Source organism: Neodiprion lecontei, chromosome 7 (genome assembly GCF_021901455.1).
Source record: "Neodiprion lecontei isolate iyNeoLeco1 chromosome 7, iyNeoLeco1.1, whole genome shotgun sequence".
NCBI lineage: Eukaryota > Metazoa > Arthropoda > Insecta > Hymenoptera > Diprionidae > Neodiprion > Neodiprion lecontei.
The window spans coordinates 8,186,995-8,204,143 of NC_060266.1; the positions used below are offsets into that span (position 1 = coordinate 8,186,995).

Here is a 17,149-nt window from a genome sequence, read left to right on the forward strand (position 1 = left end):
TTTCTCTGCGCTCGTCGTGTGTCGGAGGACTGGTTGCCTTCCGGGTTGCTGCACGAACCGAACACGCCAGACTCGCAGACCGCTCGTGCCGGAGATCAAAAGGGAACGAAAGAAGGAATATTAAACGGATTGTAAAATTTCAAATCCGGAAAATGGAATGAGCTGATTAACCTCTTCGGTCACACATTTTTCAAATTAACATTTTGACCTGAATTTTGTTATTCGGGGGATTTTGAGGTCGCTGATCACGAATCTGAAGTAAGAATTTGATCATTTCTAAATCCAATGTGGCGGATGTAAAATCGAAAAACTAGCAAATTTCGATAATTCTGGCCAAAACTGGTTACTCGGAGATTTTTGGGGGGGCGCTGAACACGAATCTGAAGTCAGAATTTAATAATTCGTAAATCCAAGATGGCGGATACAATATGGCTGATTTAAAACTGAAAAAACTATCAATATGCAGTGATTCTGGGCGAAATTTGATACTCGGGGGCTTTTGGGGTCGCTGAGCACGATTCTGAAGGCAGAATTTATACATCCTTCCGAAAGAGTGGGTTAGTATGATTACCGACTCAATGATTCGAGCCTGAGATATTCTCATCTAAATAACTGTTCTTTGAAGAATTTTTTGAGGTGGAACGCTGAGCATTCCACTGTGTCTGAAAGTCTAAATTGCAGACGTCATGAGGAAATATGGTCGTGAATTGGCGATGCGTGAATCACAGATCGTGGAGGGGGGTAAAAAATGTGTGAAGAGATCAGAAGATAAATGGGTTACATTATCGAATTTTCAAATAGGCGAAAATCTGTTTCATATGATTTATGAAGTGTGTAGAGTTGACATATCAAGGAGTCGAAATGTAGAATAGTCAAAGAGTTAGAAATCCATGATTGAAAATATTCAGAATGAATAAGAATTTAGCAGAATTTTGATTATTTTGTATTTTGGTTTTCTGTACTTTACTTTTCTACATGTCGACTCCTCAATAATTTGACCTTCGACATTGAGAAAATTACATAAAAGTACATTTTTGCGTCTTTAAGAGGTCGGTATTGTGACTTTTATTTTCTGATCTTTCTAAAGTTTTTTTACGCACTCACATGTTGTAATTGACGTTGAGTTACTCGGACCGTCTGGCTCGAACATTAGGAAGAGAGTAAAATTGTTCACAAAATTATACAACCTCTAACACTGATTTCAAGTTATTTCTACCTGATCGTGTGATTTTTATTGATTTTCAGTGATTTCTGAGCGTTTTAGGTGATTTCCGGATTAAATACAACCACAGACAATAATGAGAAATCGCTGGAAATCACCTCGAACAGCGGAAAATAATTGGGAATCAAAATAAATAAATCAATAAACTAAAATCAACGGAAATCACGCGATAAGGTAAAAATCGCTGGGATGTTAATGTATTGAAACCGTTTGTGCATGTACCGCAAGCTTGTGATTTCGACTGATTCGCGATAATTTCTAATGATTTTAGTTATCTCGATTGATTCCTCGTTACTTCAAAGAACATTTCTATCATTTAAGTGAACAAGTACAGATACTCTCAAGAGTCTCGAGAAAATCAACATAATTCAAAACGGACCAGTATCTTAAAAAAAAGTTCATTCGCATCACGGAAGGTTTGGAATAAAAAAAAATTTGTAAATTGAGAATTTTTCCACAATAATGGCCCAATCGATCCTTGAAATATCTCGTATCCTTCGATGAACTATTTTTTGTTGTTCGAATCTGGGAAACTAAGAAGAAAAAATTCACCAAATTATTTACGAATTAGGGAAATGTTTATTTTGAAACTAAGGTGATTGATCGAAACTATGCGCATGATTTTTGTTCGTCGAAAAAAACCTACATTCGAATGATAAGGAAAGATCTTTACAGCACAAATTTTGCTCCCCAAAAATTCTTCGACGTGGAATCAACTTTGATTAAAAACTATAGATTTTCAAATTAGTCAATTTTTTGTAATTATTTTACTCGTCACCTCAACTTCTCTTGATTCACAAATTTATATCCAAACGTCATTTTTATATTAAACTTAAACGTGAACTCCACAACCCCAAGAGCTTACTTTTCCTACCATAAAGATCACCTGAACACAATTTTACAAGTAGTACAATTTTTTTAATGCTTTTTACACAATATCTCGGGTTCTGATCAGTGTGCAAATCGAGCTGAAACACGTAAGAATCACATTCCAAATACCATACATTAATAATTTTGAACATTCTAATTATGAAAGTTTTTCTCGAATTATTGATATAGTATCTTAAATTATGTTATTTGAATTTGCTTTTTTGGCGATCACTATCATTGACAAAGATAACTTCACTAGAGATTTCTTGAACGGTTTCATTTTTTCAACTTTATAATTCCTTTTTAATTCCGCTACTCGAACATCGGGCAAAGAATTTTTGAACACGTATTCTTGGAAGTCGATAGTGGAGAAGAAAAGAAGTTGTCGCGCAACGTTTTTCTTCTATGTATAAGTTTATTTTCTTCTTGCCTTGACTTTTTCGTCGTTGATCCGGTTCTGAAATACGCTTTTCAACATAATTCGACGATATTTGCGCTCACCCAGATTTAAATGGGCCGCGTCTACATGGTGGTAGTAGGTGTACCGTTTCACCGGTCGATCGCTAAACCGGTTGAAGGACTCTCTCGTCGGTTGATTCCGGTCATAAAACTCGAATCAGGATCCATTATTTCCCCGAGTGTGGATCCTGTTCGTCGTTGCGTTGTCGACCTCCATTATTTATTTTCAGAAATCGACTGGAACTTGGAATTCAAATTTGCTTCTTCAATTACACAGAAATAATCAATTTGGCTATTCTATTTCACCCCTTTTACGGGTAAAGGGATTCAGAAATGGAGAAAAAGAAACGAAACAACAGCTTAGAAAAATGCTATTTTTTTAATTTAAACATGTCTTTGGAAACGTGCCACTTTTGTCGAATGGTAATGAAAAATACAACATTTACAGAAACAATTCCCAGCGTAGTGTGAATGAGTGAAAATTTTTGCGCCGCGTTTCTTTTCCTCCGCGAGGAATAATATACATACATATTGTAATAATTATTAGGCAAAAGAATCAGGCTCTGTTTGATTTTTACATCACGATTGTATTTTTTTCTTCTTTCCAAATTGTCATTCTCTCTAACTTTTTATTTATATTTTGAAAACGCTCGTTTTTCACTTACTCAGAAGGTGGTTGACTGAAAATCGATAGTTTTAGTTAACCTTATTACGAGATAGTCGTGCTTCGAGTGTTTATCGAATTATTATTATACATTCGTAAGCTAAGAAAGATCTCTTTAAGAATAACAAAATAGAAAATGTCAGAATTATAAACACCAGTTCGAGTATCGATGCTTAATTCGTTTGAAACCGCTTCGGAATGGCAAAAGTCAAGCAGGTTTGTTCGATTTTACTCTACGACCTCTTATTTTTTTGAGAAGACTGTCTACGAAGTCATTGTATAGATTTTTGTTTTGTTTTCAGAAAGTCGACTTAATGCTATTTCCTAAATTGCTAATATGATTTGTTGGTCATAACCAAAATCGGCACAATATTCTACGATAAACATTCAACGAAGCCATGAAAAAAACAAAAAAAAAAAAAAATAAATATATCACAATCAATTCGTAAAAAATAGTCTTCCGAATGAAATTAACCATCGTGAAGTTAAAATCGAACGAATCTACACAATTTTTTTTTAATTTTTGACTCGATTTTAACAACGGATCGTTATCCAAGCGACTGTTTGTATAATTCCAGAACTTTTCATTTTCACATTCGTCGTCGAGATCCCAGCAGCTTTCGAATAAAATAATTTCGCATTTATACTCGTATTAAAATTAGTAAGAATCCTCGATTCTCGGGTCACCGATCTCCGAAAATTTGTCTAAAAATCGCGCGAATAACTAGAAATGAAAAAAGCGCGAGTGTTGAGGCAAAAAGAAAAAAAAAAAAACTTGTGTCGGTAGTAAAAATAAAGAGAATAAAATGGAGATGGGGGAAGGAGAACAATCTGAATCTCAAATTTATGGCTTACACCGAGAGAAATTTTTAGTTCCGGTTACCGCTCAGTCCTTAATTATTTTCATTTTTTACCACAATCTAAAAATATAGTTCCACGTACATAATGAAAATTAGTTTTCTAGCTGTTACCGGAAAGTCTAGGATCCGTTACTATTCTTTCTCATTACGATCACTGTTACTATATTTTCGTGTAACTGTTGCGAAAAATTAACGCTTGTGCAAGAATAAATCGACGTTACAGCCTTATTTAACTAAAAAAGTAGATTAAACCTCACAAACTGATTTTGCGTCGCAATAACCAAAAAAGGATCGACAATAGCGCAAAATGGTTACGCGTACCTCGTTTTCCGTAGTTCCAACAATATTCAAACAATTTTTTTTTTTTTTTAACGATACCTGTTTCACTGAATTTTCCCAGTTACTGTAAGAAATGAAATTTTTCTCAGTGTACGGCTCGACCAGAGCGACACACGTAGGAGGTACATAAAAACAACATAAAGCAAAACGGCCGGCGGGGGTTCGGCATTTCTTGGTTGGCCTAGCCCTAGGAAGTAAAGTGGAAATGTAAGTGTCAGTCGAAGCCGACCGGATCGGGCCATGTGACTTTCACTTTCACCGCCAAAATAACGGGGACGCACGCACCGTTGCGTTGCCTCTACGCAGACTTTTACACGCGGAGCAGGAATCGCTTTTCTGGCCGCTATGCGCCTTGTTAAACCCGGAATAGGTTATACGTACACACGCAGCGACTGAGTATACACGCCTTCGTGAAACACGCGTCTGATTTATTCTCGGTGTAATAAATCCGCTCCCAAGAACTCGCCGCTCTTCAACTTCCCCGTTTTCTTTTCCCAACAGCTCCCGCGGCCTTCTTTCTCGTTTTCTACGATTTGCCGCCAGTTATACATATATGCGGTATACATATTATAATCATACGTAAACATGTATAACATGCTGTGAGAAAATCTTTTTATCCGGCCGAATTATTATAAATATATTATAGCCATTTAATTTTTTATCACATCGGATTTCTGCCGATTTTCTAACATTTTACGTCATTTTGCAGGCTTTCAGTGAATTTCAAGTATCATACGATGAGATTTCACAAAATTTCAAGTCACTGCTATAACATATTCGGTTACCAGCCCTTTCAGTCACAGAAGCTATTACAGTGGCACCCTTTATTTATTTTTTTTATTTTCTTACTTTTTTTGTTTGTCATTTTTCTTTTTCATATTCCCTGCGAAACCCTGAATTTTATTTCCTACTTCTGTGCCGAAAAGAAAAAAAAATTAATTGCTAGATTGACAGGGTTCAAATTATCAAGACTTTCAAAAGATTGTGCACCTTGTGAAAAAATTTCGTGATATTTCGCGAGATTCCATGAAATTAAAAAAAAAAAAAAACTTCAAACAATTATTTATTATACGGAATTCTGAATGATCTCATAACATTTTAAGAATTTTGAAATGATTTTGATTCATTATCCATTTCATCAAAGAAATTTGAGAAATTTTTTATGTTATTTTGATGATCACATGATATCTTAAAGATTTTGTGAAATCGAATCGTGGTTTGATGATTTTACAAAATTTCAATAGATTTCAGAAACATACCAAGTTTTGAAAAAATTGAGTAAGATTTTGAATTGTTTAAAAAACCTTGTAGAGATTTTCCGTTAATTACAAAATCGTCTGTTTTTCAAACCTTCAAAACTCTTCGGAAATCGCATTCATTTTTCTCACTTTTCACGAAATCGAATGAAAAGCGCCACGAAAGCATGTAGAAACTGATTAACGCGAATCTCTTTTGAAACATTGCGAATGTTTGCAAAATCGCACGGAATATCTAGGAATCTTTTTAATGCATAAAAAATACTGAAATCTTAGCTAATACAAAAATTTTTGAAATTGTCAAAATCCTATGTAATCATTTGTTTGAATTCCTCAAGTTGGTAAAATCTTAGAATGCAATATTTAAAAACAGATCTTAGGCTTTATATTCATGAATTGATCAGCGAATGATGATGGCTATAGAAGTATCAAGAAATCTTCATTTTTCATGAAATTTTGGATTCGATTTTTCGCAAATTTACTTTTTGCATAATTTGAATAAGTGTATGAAATTACGGGTCTTAAACTTCTCAAAAAAAATCCTCTGTATTATACAAGGATAAACGGTAATTATGACGAAAAAAAATAAAAGAGATATCAAACTGAACAATTCACATGCTAACAAAATTTTTTCCGTACCCGGAAATTTGACTAATCTAGATATATCTATAAAAATATCTTTGTCCAAGTATAGAAATAATCTCTATTATTTCGATAGTTCTCCATCTGCTAATTTGAGTACAATCCGAATGTTCTTTTCAATATTCTTAACAACATGTTTCAGAAACATCAACAAGAATTTCAATACGACGTTTTTTCCCAACTATAATCCAGCTACATTGCAGTGTCATTCTTTTTCAGTCGAAACATTCGCACTGTGCAGATATTCCTGAAAATATTTGCAAATTCGGGATATGAATAGTTTTTTTTTATTTTTATTTTTCTATTTTATTTTATTTTCAAGTTTTCGGACACAATTTTTACTTCGGCAATTATTCGGTAGCCGAATAATACCAGTTTTATCTGACTACCGTTGTTGCTGCTACTTCAGAAGAGTTCTAACAACTTTATAGAACAGTAATAAACATATATAACTATACGCACATGTATATCTGAAACTCGTGGTGAAGCTCAAATCGAGTAAATGTGGAATGACGTTATTTATTGTGAGTTAAACTCGAAGCCCGCACGCGTTGCCCAGATATTACTAAGTTCAACAAATCAGCTGCGGAAACCAGGTCACAGTTAAGTGCGAGTCGAAGTAAGTACAAGACGTCACATCGTCGTGCCTGCCGTCGTAGGACGACGATTCTGACTCTGCGTTCGTTTTATGCTGTGCAAACACCAGGTGAAATTCATCCGCTCTCGTATGATGGTACAGAGACCGAGCGTGAGTACGAGTGGCGCCGCGAGTGGCCAAATTTGTCCCCATCGACGGGACTAGCACTAAAGTTGACGCGTCACTTGGCGGTTATTCATCATCATTTTTCCGAAAAAACAAATATTTGTACCGAAAAAAAACTTCCCCCCGGTGTAGGAAAAGTGAAGTTTTTATAATAGTTTCAGAAACACCGAGTAAACCGTTATTTACTCAATTGAAAACGATCGGTTAATTTCGTGATATGGCGTAACCACGGAAGCCTGTGATTGGGTGACATGAGTCATTGGCGTAGACAGCAGAAAATGTCCGTCGGTTGGGACAAATACGGTCGATTTGGCGCTGTCGTCGGGTGACTCAGTTGGCAAGTGAAGGTGCCGCGGATTCGGGGTTACTTTTTAGGGAGACTGGAAAATTGTTGTAACATTATTCTATTTGTGATAAGCGGCTTGAACATTAATTTAAGTACAAAAAAAATTGGGGAAAGTAACTACTTGGTCTGATTGTAGTAAGCAATACTACGTTCTGCAATACTGCAAAGAAATATAGAGTCAATGACCATAACAAAAAAAAAAAAGTTGTAGCATATTATTAATTTTTTTGGTACAACTAAACAACGTATATTCGTTTCGTATCGAGAACTATATTTTTCGGTTACGGTAAAAGGTGTAAATAGTTGAGGAATGTTTACTACCCGCCACTGGAAAATTAAATTCGGGGTTCTAGACCCGTTTTCAAAATTATACAAAAAGAAAAACGTTAAACAAAGTTTCAGAAGCTGGGATCGAATTTTAAAAAATTCCGTTCATTAATCTCTTCACAATTTCTTGTTCCTCTTGCGAAAACTTATTGAACCATACATGCTTTACTGGCAAATGAACAGTTTACGAATTCTTAAGATAATTTTTTCCATAGCTTGTTATAGTTACAAAAATGATGTGTCAAAAATCGTCAGCTATTACAAACTTTTTTGAATTTAGGTTGACATTTTTCTAGACTACATCTGTGTAACAAATGGATTCTTACAACACTGTTTATTTCAATCAACATTAGCTTTACTGTTAAAACATTGATGTTGTGATGTTTTTGATTAAATCATTTTTTTCGTTACGTTCTGAAGGTTACAGCTTAAAAGACCAAATAATTTAATAAATAGCCTAGCTCTAGTCTTGCCTGCAGCTAAACGTACAGTCACAAAATAACCAATCAATACAAGGGAAATTAAAAACAGGGTCCTTCACGCTTAATATCCTAATACAATTACGTTTAGTTGACAATGAGTATAATTATCGCCATCGCAGCTGCTGTCACCTTTTTTACGACATCTTTTTTTATCTTTTGTATATCAGTCAGATTTCTTTTATATCGATTCGATTTCTCTACGGCGTTCAATTGTTTTTTATTAATAAAAAAAAAAAATAAAAAATAAAAATAAAATAAAAAACATTCCTACCCCTATTTTTCTCACAATTAATTTGTTGCAAGTTGAGGCTACTAAATATCGTCCCTTGAACATTATACGCAGATGATTAGTCCACGTCTAACGCTATAATTCGGAACGATACCTACTTTCTCGCACACGGATGAATATGACGGCTGGCTTACTATCCAGTAACAAAGTTAGGAACTGACGGATTGACGAGTGATGAAAAAAAATAAAATGAAAAAATTGAAATAAAAAACAAGCCGACCACGTGGGGACGGCAACGGAGAAAGGAGGCCAGCCAAATGTCAATCTTTAAAACCGGAGGTATAGATAAAGCAGATAACATCTAAGCTAGGTTTAACTCGCCTGTGAGAGTCAAGCCTTTTTGGCTGTTGCAGGTGTTGCTGATAACCACGAAACGTTTCACCAAATTTAATAGCATTGAATTTTTTTTTCAACAAATTTTGCACCCCCGGTCGTATTTATTATTAATGCATATATTTTCCTGCTTCGACCAAGATCAATTTTTTATATTCAGTTTTTATTCGAAACTTGACAATATTTTTCATACGCCAAATACAGTTTTAAATTCATTGAAACATTTTATTCGTTGCGACGAATCAATTGACAATTTTTTCATTTCTTGACACCTGTTTTTGGTGCCGAAATTTCAGACAGAGGTCAAAAATAAAACCGTAACTAATGTACAAATTATACAACTGATCAACTTCATTAGTTTGAATATTTCGGCGTACAAACAAATCAAATAATTTGCAGGTATTCACCTGATTTTTGGTATTTATTTTATACACTTACAGAACATTCTCTGAGAGAATATATTCGGATATTTGATAAAAAGGAAAAACAATCCTCACTCTCCGCGAATAAAATAAATAATAATAATAAAATAAAAAAACCCTCGCATTTAGCATTGCTCACGCTGCAAATTTCATTCTCATCGAAAATCGGCCGTTTTCCGTATTCCGACATAATGTACTATTCAAATTTATTTATCCTGGCAGATAATATGTCGATTTGTAGTGGAAGGAAGTTTGGATTTAAGGACAAATGTAATTTTTGTATAAAGAAATTTTTTGCCAATTGAATTCAAAATATGATAACTGTGGTATTCTGAAAGCATAAAAAGTAAATGTATAAGCGAACCTTCCGAGTTTCTCAAAATTTTCACGGTGGATTTGTAACATTTATTTTACACTTGGTCAGGCGATATTAAAATCTATTCTCGGTTACAATTACGTAAAACCAACTTTTATCGACTCTCTCAATTATTATGAAATAAATTCTTCTGTCAAACAAAACCATCCGGATTTAACTTACGTTCGTCAAAAATTATCCTATTACCAGCCTTTTTACTTCCAATCAAACGACATTGACTTCAACCAAATATGTTACACGACTTTCTCGCATTATAAAATAAAATAAACAATTTCTCATAAATGAAATGACTACAAGATTCCACATAAAATTAACCAGAAACCGGGTGCAAAAGATTTGCGCCTCTGTAAATTATTCTCACGACGAATATCTGCTGAATTATACGGGATCACGTCAATCGACCGCATTTGAATTCGCGCGGTTCAACGTCCTCGACAAATTCTATCAGCTATGTATATAATTGAATACGTACTGCGACATATATTATTTTTATTGGCATTGAAACTTTTCAGCGATCACATCGAAACGCGTATACATTTGTATGATTTTTATTTTTTTTTTAAATTCATTTCACCTTCTATCGCCCGTCTGTCAGTCGTCTCGACGCTGCGTGTGTCTCTTCGTTAAGTTAGTAACACGTACGATACACGAATACACGTTACAGAGCAGCTGTTGAGAATCAATTTTAGATTACGCGAGCCCGTGGGCGCCTGACTAGGTCAACTTTACTCGCCGTGGACAATCTTGATGAGCCTCGATCTTGTACCCACTGATCCCATTCACTCCGATCGGCTATTCACCTGCACCTCGGCTTATCCGCTCTGATGGTAATTGATTAATTACCCATTGTCATCGGAAAAACCGGAAAAATTCGACAAGCCCTCAACAAGGGAAATTTCTAGTTGTTTATAGGTTGTTGGTCGCGCAGTCCCGAACTCTTTTCATCCCTTGATCATGATCGTGATAGTATTTTTTTGCACGAAATTGAGGTTAGGGTTGCGCAATGTCAGATTTGTTTGTGGCTGCGCATGCGCTCACCGCTGCCAACCCTAAAGACATTTCTTTACATCTAAAGAAATTGGAATCCGTTAAGAGAAAAAAGAAAATTTGTTTTCGCACTAAGAAATATTGCCGTTTAGGCTGGAATCTGAAGGAAATCAGAAGATGTCTGACGAAATGTCGAAGCTGATAGCAAAATTTCTAAAACGTTGTCTTTGAAATCGAAACAACAGACTACAAATCAACTAATTGTAAGGTGTTACTCTCATTTTTGGCAATTTTGGCACAATTTTTCATAATTTCAACAATATTCAATCCACTATTGTAACGATATTTCAATAAATTTTTGTAACTTTATTTTTTGTAACTGTAGAAGTGAAATATTTTTCAGTAGAACGGTTCTGAAAATCCTGGAATTCTACTTAAAATTACGATCTTTATTACTATGATATGTATGTCTCTCGAATTTATTTTCTTCTTGACTATTCTTCGATTTTATATTCATTTCTGAATATTTGGAGATACTTTATTTTCTCCGGCAAACTTGGGTCGATACTGTATATGATAAGAGTCGCTGTTTAAAATTGGTCTGCTTCAGCTGCTACGTTATTGTTTCTTATCTAACATATCAACGATCTTTGAAGAAATGTGAACAATTTTACGAAACTGCGACAAATAAAAAAGAACTGACCCGCAAATGTAAATTGCAATATTATATACGTAACAAAACTTTTGGCGAAATCGAGCAAGATTTTTTTTGACCCCGACCTGCGAGAAACAATTCTTTAAAAACATATTATTTTCGGAGTATCTGGTTTCTAGTTCTAAAAAAATATATCAAAAATTTGGTCAGCTTGTTTTCAATTTATGAAAGTTTTCAAATTATACTCAGTGTGGATATATTATTCCATGGAAAAGTATTTTTCTAAAATGCATCAAATTTGTAGAATATAACATATTATCGTTGAAACTGGTCAACAGAATTGTTTTTCAAACTTTGAAGTTATCTCCAAATAGTGTATAATATGAATTTCGCGAAGCTCCTTAATCATACGTGAATTAAATTCGAAGCTTGTTACGTCAGAATTTAAGCTGCATATATTTTTTTAAATCCCCACAATGATAACAACACCGATTTCCACCATTCTTTTTTCCATTTTCCAAAACAAGGCGTTTCAACCTCTTAAGCGACGCTATTCTAGTTTAATTCATCTAGAAATCCGTGGGTGACAAGTAATCAACTTATAGATAACGATACAACGATAAACGGTGCATATCAATTTCTATTTACACACAGAGCGTAAATTTGCACAAACCCACAAGCGAGTGAAGGAAAGCAAACTAATATCCTCAATTTCAACGCGTACGTGTTCAGCGTAGTTTCGAACTTTCTCAATTAAATTTCCATAATCCATCCTATCCATCCGCCTCTATTGCAGTCTGAGAAACGATGCATAATAATATAAATCCCATTTCTGATAAATGTATCTGGATTTTTTTTTTTTTTTTTTTTGCACGAAATATATTCCTTGGATTAATTTCGAGAAATTTGATACCAACAAATAAACAAAAAGTATTTATTTCTTAATTCAAAAGTTTCTACTTATCCTTGCCACGTTCGTAAGTGAGTGAAAAATTCAATTTAAATTTATGTATCGCTCGCACATTTGAATTGATGATAAGAAAATTACTTTCGCACGTCCGTGCTATAAATTAATTAGTTTTAGTGCCATCTTCTCCCTGTGAACCCTGTTATTTTATTCTTTCACTCTTCACCCTCCTTCGGAGCACTTTCGTTTGTTGCGTAACACGATCCGCGACGCTTTTTGTTTTCCTCATTTTTGTTAATTGCTCCGGTCGGTCGACGCCGACGCCTTTGCTCTAGCCGCGAGAAAGTTTGAAAGTGAATTACGGTTGGGAAAAGTTTTTCAACTATGAATATAATCATCATAAAACAAACTGATCCCCGGCCACTCTATGTATGTGTATTATATATATATATATATATATATATAACCTTTGAGTAGCTTGTTATTAAACATATGTTCGTGTACGTCTTACAGACTTTATTCCGTCTTGCGTTATTTTCTCCAGTTGTATCATAAGAAAGTGTTGAAAAAAGCGTTCATATTCATTGTCACGTAATGTTGTAATATCGATAACCGCTGTACCGGATATATCGCAAAAATTTATCAAGCGAGACGAATGTGAGACCATAAATGTAAAACCGTTCGTTATAAGTCCGCTCATTATAGTGCAACTCTGTCCTACTTGCATTCTCAAATATTTATTTGGATTGTATAAATTTTATTACAAGATAGTCGCACGTCGAGAAATCATGAAATCAAGGTATTCGTAATTTGGGACGATCTCTTTGAAAATGTAAAAGTACGAAATACTGGAATTATATAGAAACGAAAGTTTTAATATCGATGATTCACTTCAATCCCTCCCAAATTGTTGAAAAATGAAATCGTTTCTGCGATGGCTCATTTCATTCGGATAACTATTTTTCTTTCTAAAATTCTTACACAATTCAATTTGATATTTCCATTTATTGATCATAATCAACGTCGGCGCAATGTTACAAAATTAAATGTTTTATAACGCCGATGTAATAAAAAACAGTATCCCAGTGAGATCGTAAAAAATAATCTAATTCGGAATGAAATGATCCACCGTCAAGTAAAATCGAAGAAATCTAATCGATTTTTCATCATTCCGAAGCGATTTCAAATGAAACGTTGATGTCTAACAAGTTTCATTTCATAATTGCAGCATAATTTTTATTAACATCCGGGAACAAAATGTCTATAGAAGATCTTCTTGCAACTTTTGCATGCTAACGATTTTGTAATAATTTTATTCGTTTTCTCATAATTTAACGAAAAGTATTTTCGTCTTCCGGTACATTTTTCCACTAGGTTTACACCCAATACCTACAATATACCTACACTACTATAACTTCGACTCTGTGACGTAAAAAAATGAATACACATTTATTATTGTTCAACAATTACACTCGTTATGCAAGAAGAGTTCTGGCAATTTGCATCTTTCTTATTTCTATTACAAATTCAAATTTCAATTGTTTTTTTTCTACATAGTATTAACTTTAAATACAGTACTAATTATACTAATTGCTTTAGTATATTCAATTTCTTGAGCCGAAGTAAATATACGTATCTAGATGATCTACTTTCTCTTCCCAAGGCATAATAATAGTAGAATTGCTAGATTCCTTGATTTGAATTCATCCTTATCATTCAATGAATCAAGAAACTTTCGATATCTTTCGTCATACGAACTTAATTCTCACGACACACTCATTTCTTCAAAGTATTTACAATCAATAAGAGAGTGCAATACGTAAATTTCTTGTTGGCGATACAAAAAGTAACTATTTTCATTTACAACACATTTCTTTGCATTCGGAATTATTCTTATAGAATATACTTGAAAAAATCTGATTTGCGCTGTTAATCTCTTATGGTAATTGAAAAATTTATAACTGCTAATAAAATCTGACTGAGATAGGGCCGGGAAGATAGAAAGTGATGATTTCATCACACGTGTCGGTCCAAGCAAGTCAGGCGTGCTTGTAAGTTATGGAACAGTTCTTGTCCCCTCTTATTAGTTACTCTATGAAAAAGATTAATTCTGAATCATTTGGCAGCAAAATTTGAAGTAAAGAAACCAAACTTTGACGAAACAACAAAATGTCGAATGGTCGTAAACCGAAGGCTCAAAGTTCCGAAAAGCAAGATTTCCGAAAGTAAAGTTAGAATTAAAGTAAACTCACACAGTATAGCTTACTCAACGTGTGGGTATAAAAAATGAGAAAAACTCAAAATCGTAATGACCAGGATTCCGAACGCATACAAATCGGAAATTCGAAACGAAGAAAGTATCAAAATGGTGAAATTTAACCAAGCCAGAAATTCAAAGAACTGAAATCTTCGATCATTTGAAACATCGATGTTTCGGATATTGAAATTTTCTCATTCTCGCACTTTTAGAACTTTGACTCGTCGGAGTTATGCCGTTTCAGAACTTTGCACTTTCAAAACTTTGAGCGTCGGGATTTGGACTATTCGAAACATTGATATTTCGTCAAAGTTTGATTTCGTTACTTCAAGTTTCGTCAACAAAAAATTTAGAATTCGGTGCTTTCGGAACTTATCAAATTCGGAATTTCAACCCCACCCCTCCAGTATGTATTAATAATTCGTAGAGTATAATTTGGAATAATTTGTAGACATTGTACATATTTTGAACTGTATGCATATGTTTAGCGTATATATCAAGTGTTATTTTCGATCATTTGACACGCGTGAATCTCGTTTGTATTCGCAGACTGCAAGTCGCGAGGCGGCGGCGAGTCAAGATCGGCTGCAGGCGAGAAAAATCCGCAGCATCTTCCAAGAGGCGAGTCAGAACGGCGAGAGCCACCTCCGAGTGGGAAGCCACAGGTTGCCACGTCACGACCTCCTCCTCCTCTTCCTCCCATTTTACCTCCCATGCGAGACGCAGCGAGAAACGAAGAGTCTCAGAAACCGGAGAGTAAGAGTCAATTCCATTTCCGTGGTCGCTGAATCACTCACTCATCACAGTAGAGTCCCCACGAAACAGAGTCCAGTCAATCGCCTCCATCTTGGCCGCCATTTTCTGACAAACCGAGATTTCGGGAAGTTTTGAACACATACCGGAACGATCTCTTGAAACTTGAAAGTCAACCGCGCATGCGTGAGTTTTATCGGCTCTTCGCACCGGCTGGCCATCCAGAGTTTCAGCCGTCAAACTGTTTCTGGCGGCGATGTGGTTGACACGAATCTTCGAGGTTAGAATCTCAAATAATTGAGGCAGCGACTCGGTAAGGTTTGGGAAGCATTTGTTATCGGGTCGGAAAGTTGATTTTTCAAAGAACGGTCGGAATTTAATGCTTATGCTACTTTGAAAATTCAAAGGTACACATTTTGTGTACGTTGGCCCGCCTGCATCGCGGACAAGAATATCGCTGCGGGAAGATTTTGCCGACCAATGAGATTGAATTTAGTGGCGCATGCGCGGTTGATTTTCATGTTTCAAGACATTGTCTCGGTATAAGTACTTTTAGGTAGAAACGTTGATGTTATAAAATAAACATATTGCGATATTAGCTAGTAATATGTTTACTTATTGACACTAACGTTTCTACCCACTTACATGTGTTTCAAGCTTTCCGCGATTTCGGTACGTCAGAAAATGGTGGCTAAGATGGAGGCGATTACCTCGATTCTGTTTTGTGGACACTCCAATTCACAGCTTATTTTGCTCGGCGTCGGTGGCTGTTTCTCTAAATATGTTATACCCTCAAAAGCACCTCGGGTGCGAAAACCTTGCATCAAGTACATTCAAGTATTGAACATGTGCAAAGTCTCTTCTTCTTCTTGAAAACCGTGAAAATAGCTAACCACAAAACTCCTTGTTTGGTGTATAAAAAATATCGAAATCAATCTTTGTTGCTGAGTAAATCATATAGACATAAATTGATGTACTCATAGACATCCTTTTCCGTGAAAATTGAAAGAAATATAATGAATACAAAAAACTATTTGGGTAGAAATAATAATATTTTGGTGACTGATGATTGGCGGGCTTAATTTTGGACCGAGGAAAAATGTATGACAGGATAAATTGGATTGCATAATTATATCGTTATACGTGAAATTTCATCGACTTCTAGGCTGTTGCAGCTCTGTAAATGAATCTTTTACTTGTTTAAAAAAAAAAAAGGCCAACCAAGTACCAGGCACTAAAAATTTTTCTATTTATCCCAGCTGATTCATAATTTTTTACGTTCATTTCACTCTTTACGGAGAGGGGCGTCTATAATTTGTATATTAATTTAAGTTTATGTAATGTACTTGACAACAAGGATCGATGTCAATGTCTTTTGTACAATCAACAACTATTTTTGCGAGCGGCTATTTTCATGGTTTTTAAGATACAGAAATTTTTTTCTCAATATTTATCATTTTAGTCTTCTTGGCGTGTACTTTTTGCACCCGAGGGGCTTTTGAAGATATTTCACTACTTTTATCTTATAGATTTTCATACCTTTGATAAAACGAATAATTCTTTTTTTAAGCCAAAATTATGATCTTCAATATAATATCTGATTTTTTCCTTCTAATTTTTGTATAATTACCTTATTGGTGTTACGACGAATAATTGAAATTTGAATTTTTAATCAATTCGTAGGAAATTTGTAACATAAACATGTCGTAGTAAATATAACAATCCTGTGATGGTGGAGGGCCGACATTTCCTTCGCGTACTTTGCTATGCCGCTAACAAGAACGCTTGATACAGAATCACATTGAAACTTAACACGATGCAGAGCTTCATTCATTTATATTTTTAATGCCAACTTACCGCCCAAAAAAACCCCATCATATTCATGATGCAGAAACTATGCTACCGGTTTTTGTTACCCTCGGAGGGTTAGAATAAGCGTT

The 17,149-nt window shown here is 34.8% G+C and overlaps 1 protein-coding gene across 16 annotated transcripts in view; it reads left to right on the forward strand.

The window, feature by feature from the left end:
- LOC107225971 (thyrotroph embryonic factor) overlaps positions 1–17,149 on the forward strand; it is a 223,708-nt gene that overhangs the window by 163,745 nt on the left and 42,814 nt on the right. For 10 of the 16 annotated variants that reach the window (XM_046746151.1, XM_046746153.1, XM_046746140.1 and 7 more), the window contains one exon: positions 15,006–15,077. The exons of the other annotated variants lie outside the window; for them this stretch is intronic. In XM_046746151.1, the coding sequence (XP_046602107.1) occupies positions 15,006–15,077 (72 nt within the window). The remainder of the gene's footprint in view (positions 1–15,005; positions 15,078–17,149) is intronic. 16 annotated transcript variants of the gene reach the window in all.